The sequence below is a fragment of the Mus musculus genome, chromosome 16 (genome assembly GCF_000001635.26).
Source record: "Mus musculus strain C57BL/6J chromosome 16, GRCm38.p6 C57BL/6J".
In the NCBI taxonomy this organism is placed as follows: domain Eukaryota; kingdom Metazoa; phylum Chordata; class Mammalia; order Rodentia; family Muridae; genus Mus; species Mus musculus.
The window spans coordinates 4,639,300-4,655,785 of NC_000082.6; the positions used below are offsets into that span (position 1 = coordinate 4,639,300).

At 54.1% G+C, this 16,486-nt stretch overlaps 2 protein-coding genes across 2 annotated transcripts in view; one reads left to right on the forward strand and one right to left on the reverse strand.

Annotated features, from left to right (window-relative positions):
• The window catches only part of Coro7 (coronin 7), a 52,837-nt gene that overhangs the window by 12,416 nt on the left and 23,935 nt on the right, over positions 1-16,486 (reverse strand). Inside the window, exons 8-9 of the mRNA NM_030205.4 lie at positions 16,249-16,335; positions 15,711-15,793 (exon numbers count right to left, since the gene is read on the reverse strand). Of these exons, the coding sequence (NP_084481.3) occupies positions 15,711-15,793; positions 16,249-16,335 (170 nt within the window). The remainder of the gene's footprint in view (positions 1-15,710; positions 15,794-16,248; positions 16,336-16,486) is intronic.
• On the forward strand, positions 646-11,867 carry Vasn (vasorin). The gene is made up of 2 exons (NM_139307.3): positions 646-849; positions 8,883-11,867. The coding sequence occupies exon 2, from the start codon at positions 8,892-8,894 to the stop codon at positions 10,911-10,913; it is 2,022 nt and encodes a 673-aa protein (NP_647468.2). The 5' UTR covers positions 646-849; positions 8,883-8,891; the 3' UTR covers positions 10,914-11,867.

The window sequence follows — 16,486 nt, forward strand, 5'->3', positions numbered from 1 at the left end:
CAGGCATATTCTAGTCTTGAAGCTTTCAGTAACTGAGGGGCTTGAGCTGACATATGCTCCTAGGTCCCAGTCTCTCATTTAGAGCTGGGGAAGGTGACCAGGGATGCTGTCATGGCTACAAAGATCTCAAGTCCAGCATTAAGAGATTTTATATAAGAGGCTCTTGGAACCACTTCATGTGGCCTTTCTAGCTTTTGAAATTGGAATTAGCTAACAACAAAAACACATTGTGAGATTACGCCTAAAAAATCTAGATTTGTATGAAAAATCCTCAGTTTTGGCAGACTGGGTTGGTCATGGGGACTCAGCCATCATCCCTGCTGGCCCCTACAATCTACCTCTGCTTCTCCAGCTCTTTACTGACCCTAATGTCCACTTCTTGAATTTGTGTCACCAGATATTTTTCAGTTAAAAAGCAGGAGCCTGTCCAAATGTCACACAGCAAAAGATAGACTTAAGCCAGCCTAATAAAATCACTCCTCACTGGGATCTGGAGGTATATCTAGGTGCAGACTAGGCCTGCTTAGTGCAATGACCCATTCAGAGGAGGTGGGTGTGTATAGGCTTGGTCAAACCCCGCCTCAGCCAATTGGAGGAAGCCCCGCCCTCGGTACAGACGGTCCCACCCACTCCTACATCTTAAGCAGAGACCAGCCTCTTACGAGTCAACTTCGAGTCTGGAGCCGGAGCCAGAGACCGGGGCTGGGAAACCCCAGCCCGGGACGGGACGCAGCAGCCTCTGGATCCCGGGACCCCGGACCTCTCAGGACCGGCCAGAGGTGAAGGACTGAGGCCCCACTGAGGCCTTGGACCGCACCGCCTGGCTCCTTCAGCCGCAGTCGTCTCCTGGTGAGTGTCTAGGGGCGAGGGTGGGGGCGACAGGCGGAGCTGATCACACTGGAACAGCACACTAGCACATTCTCCAGTGGGACTGCGACTGCCGGAGCGAGGGGCTTATCCCCGCCTCGGGCGGTTACCTGGGCGGGAACGTCCAGTTGCACCCCCCTTCCTGAGTGGGTTCAGGGGCCTCCGTTGACCCTCGGGAGAGCCAGGGCGTGCGTTTGTACATGGCTAACCTACCCGTGAGGCTCTGAGTAGACAAAATAAACACCCCCTCCCTTGCTTCCTCCTCCCACGACTGGGCCCTCTGGCGTGACCAGTTTTATGAATCAACCCTCTTTTAGGGGATGGCCCAGCCGTAGTCTGGTTACTTTTCCCTCACGGGGGTCAGACAGTCTGGTGCCCTTGTGCAGAATGGTTGCTTGGGATCCTCTGGGCCTTGTCACACATGGCAGAAGCCACGAATACACAGGCAAGCCTGGAGAGGACCGGGAATGGGGAGATTGATAGGTGTACCCCCAGGTGAGGGATGAACTTTGGCTAACCATAATCTTTAGTGCTCCAGTATCAGCGCATCTCATCTCTACCAGTAATGGGCTTTGCTTGGGCTGCAGACCCAATGGCCTATAGCCAGTCTAGTCCTTTGTGTTCCCCAGCTTGCAGCTCTGGGGCCAGAGGACTGCTTAGGTTCCTTGTGGTCACAGGCAGGCCAGCTGATTGGTGCCAACCACACTACCTCACCCCCATTCGTTAACGATTACCACACCAGGGTCATTGACTGCTTCTATTGGATCCCAGAAGCAGCCTCTGCAGTAGAAGAAACCCAAGGCTCAGGAGTTCCCTTGCTTGTTTTTTGCATTAATAGTAGGTGATGCTCCAGGAAGAGGCACCAAGAGAGCCTTCTTCCCTATCTGGGTCAAGAGTTCCTAGGGGAGAGGGTCTGGCTAAAAGGTAAAAGGTCCCTTCCCCCTAGGCTGCTGGGAAAGCAGAGATGTGGGTGGGCTGGAGCCTTGTGAGGGGCTACATTGGTATGGGCAGTGAAGGCCAGTATGGACCCAGCTGTTAGCATGAGCTGGAGCAGGCAGGTGGGGGATGGGAGGGTAGTCCCTAGAGTTTACTGTCCTCTCCCAGGGGAATCAGCCCCCGGGGAACTTCTGTAAACAGAGTGTCAGAGGCAGGAAGAGGGCTCTGGTAATGAGCAGCCCAACTGGATTCCCTCCAGACCATTATCTAGCATCTCCCATCCAGAGAGGAAAGGACCTAGGAGCACACATGCCAGCCCAGGGAGGGGGACAGACGCTGCTTGTCCCCAACTTGCCAAGCCTCAGAGTTGCACACCAGAACAGCCACCTGAGATCTGTGGGTAAAGAGGGCACTACGCAGAAGGTTACTGTGGCAGAGTGTTTGGAGACCACTCTCTGGAAGTGGTGGGAGAAGAGAGAGTACAAGAGGCTTCTCAGACACTGTAAGACTTATACTTTCCTGAGCAAGTCCTCTCTGGCAGATAGCCCTGGGGCCAAGAGAGATAGCCAGACATGCATGCAGGCAGGCAGGCAGACAGACAGTCAGGCACATGCTTAGGTACATGCACACACACACACACACACACACACACACACACAACACACACACAACACACACACACACACAACACAACACACACCACACACACACACACACACACACACACACACAGAGTCACTGCCATTCCAGATATCCCCAGCCTGGGTTAGTTAGGATAAGTACTAAGGAAGAGCCAGGATTTTTGTGGCTAGGTTCAACTGGAGTCCCAGGAAAGTGGGGCTCCATTTGGCAGCAGGAAGTGGTTCCTACCTAACCACCCCCAGCACAGTTCTCTTGGGTAAGTGCCTAAAGTCATTCTTGACCACTGGCAGGTCCTAATCTTATGTGAAGGAACCAGTCACCTTAGATCCCTTAGAGCCCCCCGCCCCCTTCTCCCAGAGCTGTGGAACCCAAGGCCCTTGTGTTGCCAAGAAAACCAGCTCCCCTCACTGCTATGGAATTTGTGTGTGCTTTTGGAAAAGGGAGAGGTGTGTGTGTGCGCTCGTGCGCACGCGCGCGCACACACACACACATATGCAGGAGTGTGGCCCAGAGGGTGTGTGTGTACACGTGACGGCAGCAGGCCAGTAGGGGTGCTCTGGCATCGTTGGGAGGACTAGCCCTCCTTCCTTTTATCAGTTTCCACATTCCAGAGTCAGCCCGGCTGCTTTCCCCAACCCCTCAGCCTGCTGTCCAGGCAGCAGGCCTCCCCCGCTTTTCCTCATTCCAGTCTCCCTGGGTGTGAGGAGGCTTCTTCAGGCCACCTCAGTTTGGGGGCGGCTGGGGAAAGGCAGAAGGCCAGTTCTTCTTTAAGGTTGGGAACACCCCCTCCCACTCCCCCCCCCCCCCAGCTCCTCCTGGGGAATGCAATAAGACTCTGACATTCCTGGAGGCTGCCTAAGAGATCTCATTAAGGAGAGAGCTGGCTTGCCTGAGGGAGCTGGGGTGGGTTGAGAGCCTTCAGCCCCAGCCACTGGACAATAGTGACAACTGTAGGGGCAGAGTGTGGTTCAATGACCAGTTCATAGACCCCAGAAGGGGTTTCTGTGTGTCATACAATAGCTGAGGGTTCATCTGAGATTGCTGAGTAACTTGTAGGACAGTGGTGTGACAAATGGAATAGAGAAAAGACCCTTGTGAGGCCATTGCCTTCTCAGACTCCTGTGCCGGGGAAGCTTGGGGTGGGTGGCCTTCTGTGGTGACTAAGGTGTTGTGGAAGGTCCAGGGTTAATTGCAGGGTTACAGCTCATTCAGTGGGTGACAGGCCCTGGGCAGGGACAAGGCAGTAGGAGGCCGAGCCCCAGGAGCGGCACACCTGCCACGCGTGCTGACAGTGTCCTTCTCCTAGCCCACATCTAGTTGGGCCACAGCCACCACATAGCTCCTGGGGCCACAGGTGTTCTTGCCCAACAGGTGGCACCTCTCTTAAGATGGCACAACCTGCCACCCCAAGGGTTCACTTAAGCCAGAGACTGATCTTAGTCACTGATCTATCTCCCTTGGCTGACAGGTCTGACAGCAGCCAGGTCACCCACCTGGGTGGAGACATGCCACCTTGGCCACACCTACTCCAAGACCCAGAATCCTTTCCTGGACAAACACAGCAGTTGCCCAATGGATGTTCTCGCGGTCCTTTTGGCAGTCCCTGTGCAGACGACCCAACAGAGAACTTTACTCAGAATATAGCTGCTTGACTCTCCCCACAGGAATGACTTAAAAAACATAGACAAAGCCTAGGGAATTGCAGCTTAGAGAGCTTCCTAGGTAGGTGATCTATCCCTGCAGCTCAGATAGGAAAGCCCTGAGTTAGCTATAGGCAGAGACGGGACCCAACACAGGGAAGGGAGTTGGGGTGAGGTCACAAAGCAAAATGAGCAGAACTGGCTTGGGATCCCCTGACTTAATGACCAGTCTGGGCTCTGCCTCCTTTCCTCGAATTCTATTCGAAAACCTATAATAGAGACCCTCAACTCCTCTTCTCTGTTGGGCCAGGACTGCTGTTCTAGAGAGGCAAGATGGGGTGGACCAAACCAGAGCCCAGAACTGCCTTGGACACGTCAGCGAAACTGGAGCCAGCTATTCTGGCCGCCGGCACAATCCCGCCTGCAGGAGGGGGTTGGGGGGGTGGTGTTGGCAGCCTCCTGGGGCTGGGCTGCTGCCAGGCCTGGCAGGCAGAGTAGAGCCCATTCAGTCCAGCCCCAGGAGACAGAGGCTTGGAGCCCAGAGCTGAGAGGCAGACCTTGCAGACCCTATCTATATCTAGCCTGAAGAAGTGTGCGAAGAGGGGTGGCTCTCAGTTGTCCTCTCCACCTCGATGGGCACATGACTAGCTCCAGGGCTGATGTGTTCACTAAATGCCTGGGTCCTACCCCACCCACTCTCCCGTCCCTGCCTGACCTCAGGCATGTGTATGGGTGGGTGTCCACAAGTGTGTCACACACTTGGGTGTGGAGGGCATCCTTAGCCCTTGAGAACTAGATGACCAATACCCTTGGTTGTCTTGACTCACAGATCCCCTGCTGGAGGTCATGTGCTTCAGGAGGTTGGACCAAAGGACCGCTGACCCCACATTCCTTTACAAAACTAAGGACTACACCCCCACTTTCGTATTGCCTTAAGAGTAGACGGATGCCTAGTCATGCAGCTTTGGCCTGGGCCCAGGGGTCCCTAGCTAGCATGACAGTGATACAGTCTCCACAGTAGATCCTGCTCATTGAGGAAGGCAGAGCTCCTGGCTTACAGGCAATACCTCCAGTAGCTAATAATGTTTACTGACCATCTGGCAATTGCTTTGGGAAGCAGGTGCTGTGATTAGCTCCAGTGGATGCTGAGGTGGAGTTTGTGGTCTGGTTCTAGAGCCTGACCTAAATACCTCCTCCTGGCTCTTGGGTACTGAGAACCAGGCCTGTCTGCTGTGATAGAGTCAGGCCGACCTAGGTGAGGAATCTAAGAAGAGGCAGCCTGACCCTTCATAGATGCTGCCCTCCTGACCCCTAAAGGCCAGGCTGTTCCAGAGCTCTCCCCATAACTTTTACAAAGGAAATGGTCACTCTGTAGCCCCACAAGGATCAGATATCAAAACAAAAGCGCTAGTTCTGTCAGAGCATAATCAGCTGAAAGCACAGGCCAGTAGCAACTCTAGAGAAGCTACCTGCCCCCGCCTGTTCATACAGCAGGCACAAGGACGGGCATCCCAGACAAGCTAAATGTCCTTCAGAACTTATTAAAAGAACTCCTTGTTTGAGGCTGGAGAAATAGCTCAGTGGAAGAGAGCACAGGCTGTTCTTCCAGAGGACCCAGATTTGATTCCCAGTACCCATAAGGACACTCACAACCACCTGTTCCACTCCAGTTCCAGGGAGTCCAACAACTTTTCTGGCTTCCACAGGCACTGTACACACCTACACCTACACACACACACACACACACACACACACACACACGCAGGCAAAATGGCAAGGCAACTTTATATATTAAAGAATAAATTCCCTGTTTAAAATCCACACCAAAAAAAAAAAAAAGGAGAAGGAGGAAGGAGGGGGAGGGGAGGGGGAGGAGGAGAAGAAGAAGAAGAAGAGGAGGAGGAGGAGGAGGAGGAGAAGGAGAAGCCATCGTCCATAGGACTGCCTGTAACAGCTCACCAGCTCTGTAGGTGAAAGATGAGGCTCAGTCCAGAAGGAACCCAAGCTGGGCATTGGTGATGCACACCTTTACTCCACAACTTCAGAGGTGGAGGCAGGAGGATCTCTGTGAGTTGAGAATCTGCCTGGTCTATGGAGAAGGTTCCAAGACACCCAATCTCAAGTCAGGCCTGTCTTCTGTTGCTTCCCACCATGGTTAGCCTCTGTCCTAACCACACTGTTCCCAGAACTACCCATGACAGAGCTCCCAGACAACAGACTATCGCTTGCAAACTGGAGTTTTCCAATGCTTTAGATCTACCTTTTGCCAGGGGTCAGGCAAAGAAACTAGCATTATTGGAGGAATGGAATTGGATTAGCTATTCCTTGTATGGTCTTCCTGGCCTAGAACCCTGGTCACTGCTTATCTCTCTTCTACCGATTTGTATGGCTATTCCATAGCTCTCAGCCCTTAGCCAGGCATCCATCCCATGGTCAGCCACTCCTGCATATCCCTTTTCCCTTCGTGCAAAGTAAGGAGCCCCTCCTTAGCACCCATTCAGCCCCACAGCTCTAAGATGGGGAGGACATACGGAAGAGAGTCAAGTGCTAAGCTGATGCCCCCAATTGAGGCCTCACAGCTTGGACAACTGACTGTAGGGCCACCTGCCTGCAATGAGCTCTTACAAATCAGCAGTGTGGCCAGGCTAGCCACGTGCAGGGTCCCCTCCTGTCTGATCCTGGCCTGGTTGCACTGAGAAGACTGACTGGGGGTAGGTCTCTCACCTCCTGTGTGGATGGAGGTCATTTGAAGCCCATATCTGGCAGCCAGGCCAAACAGGCTACCTTGAGTTAGGGAGAATAGAAATGGTCCTATAGGTAAGGGAGCTAGGGGTACGGCACGGCTAACAGGTTTAGGTTATTAACTGAGGAGCCCCATGGTGCTGGTAGGTCAGGGACCCTTGATCCTTGAGGTTCTGGTACTTGTCTCAGCTGATTCTCAATAGGAGCCCCTACCTAAGTGCTCCCTCAGCAGAAAAGCACTGCACAAGCTCTGCAGCTCAAGGAGAAAGGTGAGCAGGACTTCTGCCTAAGGAAGTTGTGAGCTATCTACAGAGCAGGTCAGGGGTTGGGAAAGCTACAAGGTGTTCTTCACTGAGGGATGCTTTGTAGCTCAGAGTAACAGAAGAGAAGAGGCTTTTAGAGTTACCAAGGGAAAGATTCCCTTCCCTGACAAAGGGATACTGCAGGTAGTAGACAGGCAAGTGGACTTAACCTGGGCAACAAAGACTTTTCTTTCACTTAGAGCTGGCATAAGGCCCCACGCAGCTAACTCACCTGTCCTGGGACCCAGTCTGTCTGTCTTCTTCCCTTTCACACCAGGGGCCCTTGTACTTTGGAAAAGGGGAACCCATAGATGGGACAGTGGTAAAGGAAGACCGGGTAGGGGTCTTGTTACCTGTTTTAGCCACACGTGGGGGAAGGGAGGCCCCAGCTCTAGCACAAAAGGCCCTTGTGTGAACAGCAGGTGCCTGGAACTGGAGGGGATTGTCAGCCATTAGAGAGAACTACCTGCCTGGGGAAGGTTTACATACCAGCAAGGCTCAGGCCTATGGGGCACCCAGAGTGAGGACTGTGCCTGAGTGTGGCCCTCTACTAGGAGCCTGAGTGAAGCGAGCAAGCTGTTAACCCCTCTCATCCCAGGACAAGAGCGGGCGCCCCAGCTTTGGTGGGGTTTGATAGGACATGCAGCCGTAGAGGGCATGGGCCTCCCAGGGGCAGACCCTATCACACTGGCTATGCTCAAGTCCTGGGCTCCAGCTCAAATGCACTGTACCTTTAAAAGCCCCTTCTCTGTTACTCTGGAGTGACAAATGATCTCAATTGGCTGCTGAGGGGACTGAGACAGCAGCGGCTGAGCAAGCACTGGCATGTGGAGAGGATGGGCCACTGTCACTTCTGGGGGACAATGCTGTTTATTGTTCTAAGGGCTAGCCCAGAGCAGAACCTCCAAAAATTATCTGAAGAGTTAGCCTGATATTCTTGTCCACTGTTACAGGCCACTGTTCACGGTGAGGACAATGTCTTTCCCCTCACCTGAACCAGAGAGTTCCTCATCTTTAGTTCGTGCTTTGATGATAGGGGAAGAAAAGGAGTTTCAATTCATCCAGCCACCCCTTTCCCCAGACGGGGACCCGACAGGCGAGGACAGCCAGCCAGCCTTTACCCTTCCTCTAAGAACCTCATCACTAGCCACATCCTGGTAGCCCACAGCCCCCATCCTGGGCAGGTCTGACAGCACAAGTGGAAAAACACAGATCCCATAGTTTCCATGTGAAGTTTTCCTGCTGCGGTCTCTCCTCCCTCAGAGGAGGGAGGGAAACAAGAGTGTGTTGCAGGGGCCAGCGGCCTCAACAGTCAGCTTCTCTGCTTACGCGCCCGGGCCAACTGCCCATCCTGTCTCTCCAGCTTCTACAGGGAGGGGCTTCAGGACCCACAGTTCTTCCCGGTGCATGCAGCCAGCTAGAGGGACTGAGCTTGGCTGGGGCAGAGAGGTCTGGGTTCAAGACAGAGAACCTTGTGTTGTCATTGAGCTATTGCGGTGGCTGACGGTCCTTAGGCTAAGCTAGCCTCCACATGATCAGCCTGCTGTGTGTTCATTCATGACAACACCACCGTCGTGGTATGATCACATAGAGAAGAGATGACAGAGATGGCCCAGAAACCGGCCAAGGGCACTAGGGACCTGACTCACACGTTCTGGGCTCTAGTGCATCTGAGGGTGGGGAATCGAGAATTCTTCTCTGGCTTCCTGATGTGTCTGCCCTCAGCCCTGACTCATAAGCTCTTTGCTCTTAGGGACAGAAGATGCACTCCAGGAGCTGCCTGCCACCTCTCCTGTTGTTGCTTCTGGTGCTCCTGGGGTCTGGAGTACAGGGTTGCCCATCAGGCTGCCAGTGCAACCAGCCACAGACAGTCTTCTGCACTGCCCGTCAGGGAACCACAGTGCCCCGAGACGTGCCACCTGACACAGTGGGCCTGTACATCTTTGAGAACGGCATCACGACACTTGATGTGGGCTGTTTTGCTGGCCTTCCGGGCCTGCAGCTTCTGGACTTGTCACAGAACCAGATCACTAGCCTGCCCGGGGGCATCTTTCAGCCACTTGTTAACCTCAGTAACCTGGACCTGACTGCCAACAAACTGCACGAGATCTCCAACGAGACCTTCCGTGGCCTGCGGCGCCTGGAGCGCCTCTACCTGGGCAAGAACCGAATTCGCCACATCCAACCGGGTGCCTTCGACGCGCTTGATCGCCTCCTGGAGCTCAAGCTGCCAGACAATGAGCTTCGGGTGTTGCCCCCATTGCACTTGCCCCGCCTGCTGCTGCTTGACCTCAGCCACAACAGCATCCCAGCCCTGGAAGCCGGAATACTGGATACCGCCAATGTAGAGGCATTGAGGTTGGCTGGCCTAGGGCTGCGGCAGCTGGATGAGGGGCTTTTTGGCCGCCTTCTCAACCTCCATGACTTGGATGTTTCTGACAACCAGTTGGAGCATATGCCATCTGTGATTCAAGGCCTGCGTGGCCTGACACGCCTGCGGCTGGCTGGCAACACCCGTATTGCCCAGATACGGCCCGAGGACCTCGCTGGTCTGACTGCCCTACAGGAATTGGATGTGAGCAACCTAAGCCTGCAGGCCCTGCCCAGTGACCTCTCGAGTCTCTTTCCCCGCCTGCGCCTCTTAGCAGCTGCCAGGAACCCCTTCAACTGCTTGTGCCCCTTGAGCTGGTTTGGTCCTTGGGTGCGTGAGAACCATGTTGTGTTGGCCAGCCCTGAGGAGACGCGTTGTCACTTTCCACCCAAGAATGCTGGCCGACTGCTCCTGGATCTGGATTATGCAGATTTTGGCTGCCCAGTCACCACTACCACGGCCACAGTACCTACTATAAGGTCTACTATCAGGGAACCCACACTTTCAACTTCTAGCCAAGCTCCCACCTGGCCCAGCCTCACAGAGCCAACTACCCAGGCCTCCACCGTACTATCGACTGCCCCACCAACCATGAGGCCAGCTCCTCAGCCCCAGGACTGTCCAGCATCCATCTGCCTGAATGGTGGTAGCTGCCGTTTGGGAGCAAGACACCACTGGGAGTGCCTATGCCCTGAGGGCTTCATTGGCCTGTACTGTGAGAGTCCAGTGGAGCAAGGGATGAAGCCCAGCTCCATACCAGACACTCCAAGGCCCCCTCCACTGCTGCCTCTCAGCATTGAGCCGGTGAGCCCCACCTCCTTGCGTGTGAAGCTGCAGCGCTACTTGCAGGGTAACACTGTGCAGCTACGGAGCCTCCGGCTCACCTATCGCAACCTGTCTGGCCCTGACAAACGACTGGTGACATTACGGCTGCCTGCTTCACTTGCAGAGTATACAGTCACCCAGCTGCGACCCAATGCCACCTATTCTATCTGTGTCACACCCTTGGGAGCTGGACGGACACCTGAAGGTGAGGAGGCCTGTGGGGAGGCCAACACTTCCCAGGCAGTCCGCTCTAACCATGCCCCAGTTACCCAGGCCCGTGAGGGCAACCTGCCACTCCTCATTGCGCCTGCCCTGGCTGCTGTACTTCTGGCTGTGTTAGCCGCTGCAGGGGCAGCCTACTGTGTGCGGCGGGCACGGGCAACTTCTACAGCTCAGGACAAAGGGCAGGTGGGGCCAGGGACTGGACCCCTGGAACTAGAGGGGGTGAAAGCCCCTTTGGAGCCAGGCTCCAAGGCAACAGAGGGAGGTGGGGAGGCTTTGTCAGGTGGTCCTGAATGTGAGGTGCCTCTTATGGGCTACCCAGGGCCCAGCCTTCAGGGGGTCCTCCCTGCTAAGCACTACATTTAGACTGGTGAGAAAGAGCAGCCAGGGGGTCAGGCTTTCAGTCACCACCCTCCTGCTGCCACAGAAGGAAGTTCTCAGTATACACCACAGTGCACGTGCATGATGGAGCTGTGGGACCCTCTCTGGGCTGGGTCTCATCTGTAAGCTGCTACAGCCCAGATGAACTCTGCCAGCCGCCAGTGCATCCAGTACAGCGCCTGCCATCTTGTGCAATGTGCAACCCTGGGATGTGAGCCCTGCCATGTGCTGGTAACATGGCTAGGCATGTTGGGCTTCCCAAACCATGGAGTCTGGTAACCAGTGAAGGAAGCCCCCAGAAATAATGAGTGGGGAAGGTACTAGGGCACTGGCCTTGGCCTCAAAAGTGCAGGCACACTTGAAACTGGAAAGGAAGGTGCTCTGGGCACATGTGGATTTGCTTCTATTGTTTTGTTTTGTTTTTTCTAATGTATTTATAAAAGATCTTTTCCCATTTATGCTGGGAAAGTGTTTTTCAAACTCAGTGACAAGGACTTTGGTTTTTGTAAGACTGTTGATGATATGAAGGCCTTTTGTAAGAAAATAAAAAATAAAGTAAATTGCCTGTCTCTCTGGTTGGGCTTGAGATTTAAGGTCTGTGGACATGCACAGGATTGGAGGGCTGCTGCCCTGCCATTAGAATGCTCTAGCCATGGGTCCTGACCCATGGTAAGGCTTGCACTTGGGTGGGGCCGGAAAATGGACTTGTTAGGTAGCTTACCCTAGGCTAGGCCTCCTCTTCTGCCAGCAGGAACCACAGTGCTTAATGTATAAGGCAGAAAGGGGCTCATAGAAAACACAGAACACAAAGGGAGGTCACATCCCTCCTTGGGTGTTCTGAAAGTGCAGTCCACTATCTTCAACTAGAGAAGACAGCCTGGAGCTTCCTCATTCTAGAGCCTAACAGCTGATCCTGGGACCAGGTGGCTTCCAGACTGGACCACAGAGTCTTAGGCTGGCTAGGTATGTGTGTCCTGGCTCCTTCCTGCTGTCCACACTGTTCTGGCACAAGCCTAGCTGTAATGAAGGGCAGTGGTGGGGGAAATGTGGATTACCAAGGCAAGAAACCCAGTGGGTGGAAAGGAGGGCCAGACAGAACATTAGCAGTAAGGACAGGGCTAAAGGACTGCCTGGCTTGCAGACGGTGCCAAGTTTGGTGGTATTCCTTAACTTCCTGCTCTGGGATGTGACCAAGAATTCTAGAACCCCAAAGGATTGTTTCCTAGGAAGACTACAGGCTGTGGGGGCAGCAAGACTAGGTTCAAGGACAGCTGTAGCCTGGACTGGGTGTGGGCAGCTCCAAAAACTGATGGCTCATCTTTGTCTGTTACCCTTAGGGCTGAGAGAGGAGTTGGGCCCTGGCAGAGTAGAAGGGCCCAGCAAAAGCAGAAGCCAGTCTCTCACAGGCTGCGATGCCAATCAGTGTCTTCTTGTGGGTCATGGCCCCGGTACCAGGTCTCGCCCCTGAAGGGAAGGAGTAGGCCCAGCCAGGCCTGGGGAACAGGCCCTGTGGTTTGGGGTGTTGATGTCAGCATCAAGTCAGGCTGAGCCACATGAGGCTCTGGATTCAATTAGTGGCTGCTGAGGCTCTGGGAGAGGGAGGAGGTGGATGGTGGGTCATGTTTGGCAGTAGGTGGTAGCACTGGCCAGGGTGGGGCTCCTTTCTACTGAGGCTGCAGTGTGGCGGCAGCAGCCCAGGTGGATTTCCTGTAGGCCTGGGTTCTATTAGGGCAGTAGGCGTGGCGAGGCTGCCCCTCTCGGCAGCCCCATCAAAGGGGCCTTTGTGGGCCTGTGGGGCACTGCTGAAGAGCAGTGACTGCCGAGTAAATGTTTTTGCTGCAAAGCAAACCTGGCTTAGAGGGATGGCAGGGTAGGGTGGCAAGACCTAGAGAAGGGGGAGGAGCCCTCCAAGAAAGATATCCAGATCATGTCATCCCTGGTGGGGTCCAGGCCAAGATGCCAGCCTCCACTGAAGGTAATTCTCCCAGCGTGAGGCCAGGCGGATGTGGGGAGGAAATTTGGGCTCTTCTCACCAGGAGCATGGTTCCTTAGAGCTTTGGAAACTCAAGTTCCAAGCCACAATCTCCTTTAGGGAAGAGGAGAACATCCCATGGGAGACAACAGTAACAGCTCGTAGTGGCAAGATGGATGGGGTCCTAACACCTGCTTCCTGGTCTCCAGCAAGGTGAGGTGAGCAGCTGCAGGGAGAGCTTTCACCCTCTTGCTATAAAAAGCAGGACTTGCAGTTCACTCACACTTCCATACAATCTCCACAGACACAGCACCTCAGTACACCCAGGAGCAAGGAACATGAAGCAGGCATTTCTCTTCACCTCTTGGACCAAAGCTGCTCTTTAGTAGGGGCTTTGCAGAACTTCCTGCTCTCATGCACCTTCCCCCATGTTGAACCTGGGATCTGGTACATGGGAAATGCTGGGACATCCTCTGCATGTCAGCGTGAGCCCTCCACAAGGCATGACGAAGCCTGGCAATGTTCTGCCACTCTGCACAGAGCAAGGATCCTCACAGACACTCTAGAAATGACCAGGAAAGTGCAGAGACAGGAACCATGCAAAGGCCTTGGCAGAGATTGGTGGTGAAAGGCACGTGCCTGACCCTTGAGCCCTGTAGCTCTTGTGAGTACATACTGTTCTGCCTAAACTAAGATGGAAACTCTGTAACAGAGAGATCAAGAGTGGCAAGGAGACACAGCTGCCAAACTCCCCTATGGCTGTGTCCAGAGTTGGCACTCTGTAAACTTTCCATCTTCACAAATGGGGGAGGGGGGTCTGCTTTATGATATGCCTAGGAGGACCCAGGGACCTACCACCTCTCTGAACAGTCTGGATACTGGCGTGTGCCAATGTCTACCAGGTTTGTGGAGGCTGGAGAGTCCTAGCTCCCTTGCCAAGGGTGTCAGCTTGCCAGGGCATAAGCCAGAACTGGGGGACTGAGGGAAGGAATGCTGGCCTGACAGCCCATCTGGGAGTAATTTGACAAATTCCAGTCCTTGTTGGTCCTTCGAGGCTATTCTTAACTGCAGTAATTACAGGGTCAGCCTGGCCAGTGGCACCATGGGGTCTGGGCATGGTTAACTCTTCCAAGGGCCATCCTAAGGCTAGGCAGGAGATGCCCTGTGGGGGAGGGAATAGTCTAATCACTACAGACTGATTGGCTGGAAGTAGCAGGTGAAGAATACTGGACTGAAGGTGCCAGGGACCCCACAGCACCTCTGCTGGAGGCCTGTAGAAAACAGGTCATCTGGCTTGAGTGTCTGGAAGAAACGATGCTAGGAAGGACAGTGCCAGGCCTGGGGTGGATGGACAAGACAAACTCTGGTTGTGCAGCCCCAAGGCTAGCACCTCTGTCTCCTCCAAGGCATGACCATCTTGATGATAGCTTTTTCTTGAGACCTAGCCCCAACCCTGAATATGTCTCAGCTTTGCCTTCTTCACTCTAAATAGATATCACCAAGTCAGGCAGTGGTGGCACACGCCTTTAATCCCAGCACTCGGGAGGCAGAGGCAGGCGGATTTCTGAGTTCAAGGCCAGCCTGGTCTACAGAGTGAGTTCCAGGACAGCCAGGGCTACACAGAGAAACCCTGTCTCGAAAAACCAAACAAACATCCTGGCTTCTCCTCATCCATTAGAGGGTAGGATCTCCCTGACCACACCTCATTCTCTGAGGGCATAAACAATATTTCTTTCCCAAGCATTCCCTGACCCCACATATGATACTCTTGTTTCTGGGCCTTTGAGAAGTCCTTGTCCCTCATGATTCAGGTTCTTCAGTTCTGAGACATCCTAGAAAGGATGTGCTGGACAAGATAGCTAAGGGCAGGACGCCTTTCTTGGATCTAGTATTCCCTGGATCTAGAAGGGTCTCTGGACAGCCCTTCCATTAGTCACAGCTATGGCTTCAGAGCTGGAATTGAGTCCCTCCCTCCTTCCCCTGCAGCCATGCCTGGCCTGTCAAAGTCTCTGATCCTCTTGGAACCTTCATTTCCTTAGCTATTCTTACAGACTGAATAAGTGCTTATCCTAAGTGCCAGCTTGCTAGTGCCTGGTTTATAAGCCATTACAGACCAAGGCCATTTCTCCACAAAGCTGCTCAGCCTGGCCAGGGATCCCACCAGGAAGAGTCGTAAACTTTCTTCCACACTGTTCTGGGAGGCACTGGGAGGGAAGAATGAGAGTATGAAGCACACGTTACCATCCTGTGCTGTCTGGGAACAAATGTGAGGCAGGTCTCAAGCAAGCTTCTTACACAAATGGCAGTAGACTCCAAGCCCACCTGTAGCTGCCACACACACACGGGCAAACAGCCGTCCGCCCCAGCATCTCAGATCTCATATCCACTAGTGTCTCTCTTCCTACCACAACCTCAAGTATCCTTGGGCCCTCAGCTCCATGAAAACATCCACAGCAAAAACCACGCTCATTCCTGCCATCTGTCCCCCTGGTAACACATTTTCAAGGTCATAACCCCTACCCTAAATTTAAAAACACACTTAAATGAACCTCTAGAGAGTGAAGTGTGCCCACGACCAGGAGACTACATGCCTGACAGAGTTCATGTACTGGCCCATTTAGGACTGCCTCAGCACCACCTGCCGGAGAAGCTGGGGATCCTGCAGGGTTGGGCCCAGGTCCAGCCCAGGCTCGGCATCTGTCACGCTCTAGGGAGCAGCCAGCCTCAATGTCGGGGGGCCACCACTAGTGGTCACTTGGGACACCTTCTAAACACTAGGCTCCCAGCTCCCAGTCTGTCAAAAGTCCTACCCAGGAGAGGTGTCCAGGGTGACGGAGGCCAGGGCACTGCTGAAGAGCCGGGTATCCCAGAGCTTCGCTTCTCGCTCACGCATCTGTGGGGAAGCCAGAGCAAGGCTCAGAGGAGTCTCCCTACTTCTGGAACCCAGTGCCCGAGGGTGCAGCCTGGCATCGCCACTGCCCCAGAGCATAAGGGAGTCATGGCAGGGAAGAAGAGTTTGGGTTTCATTTCCTGCCCTGCCCCTTTAAGAACTTTTAGGTGACTAGGGACAAGGGGTGTTTCTCTTCATGGACTCTGGTCCCTATGGGGCCCGCCATGGCTCCAGAGGTCAAGCTTAGCTACTGCAAATGGAATCTGCCAGTTTTCTAAAGCCCTCAGTTCCCTGGGGCCCTGAGACCCAGCTGCAGTCAGGCCGTATATGGACAGGCCTATAACTGGCTGTCTGCACCTCACCTCCCAATGGCCTCACCCAACGTTCTTGAAGCAAGGGCCTAAAGGACTAGACAAGACCCTGGCTGGCAGTACCATGAGTGCTTGAGGAACCACTACCTGGTTGAATCCAGTGGACACAAGGTGCTCTTGAATGCCTGTCCATGCCAACCGGATGTCTCTGTTGTTCTCATGGGCCTGTGTGCTCTGCAAAAGACAAGAGACAGCACTGAGCCACCAGGGCCCCCTGCTGGGGACAAGGATCTCTTGAGTGGCTGGGAGCTGGGATGTTCTGTGCCTACTTGTCTGAGCACCCACAGAGAACAGGGGAGGTCCTGAAGGCCACAGGAATCACAAG

Coding starts and splice junctions, on each gene's coding strand:
- Vasn (NM_139307.3), top strand. CDS start 8,892: ATGCACTCCAGGAGCTGCCTGCCACCTCTCCTGTTGTTGCTTCTGGTG.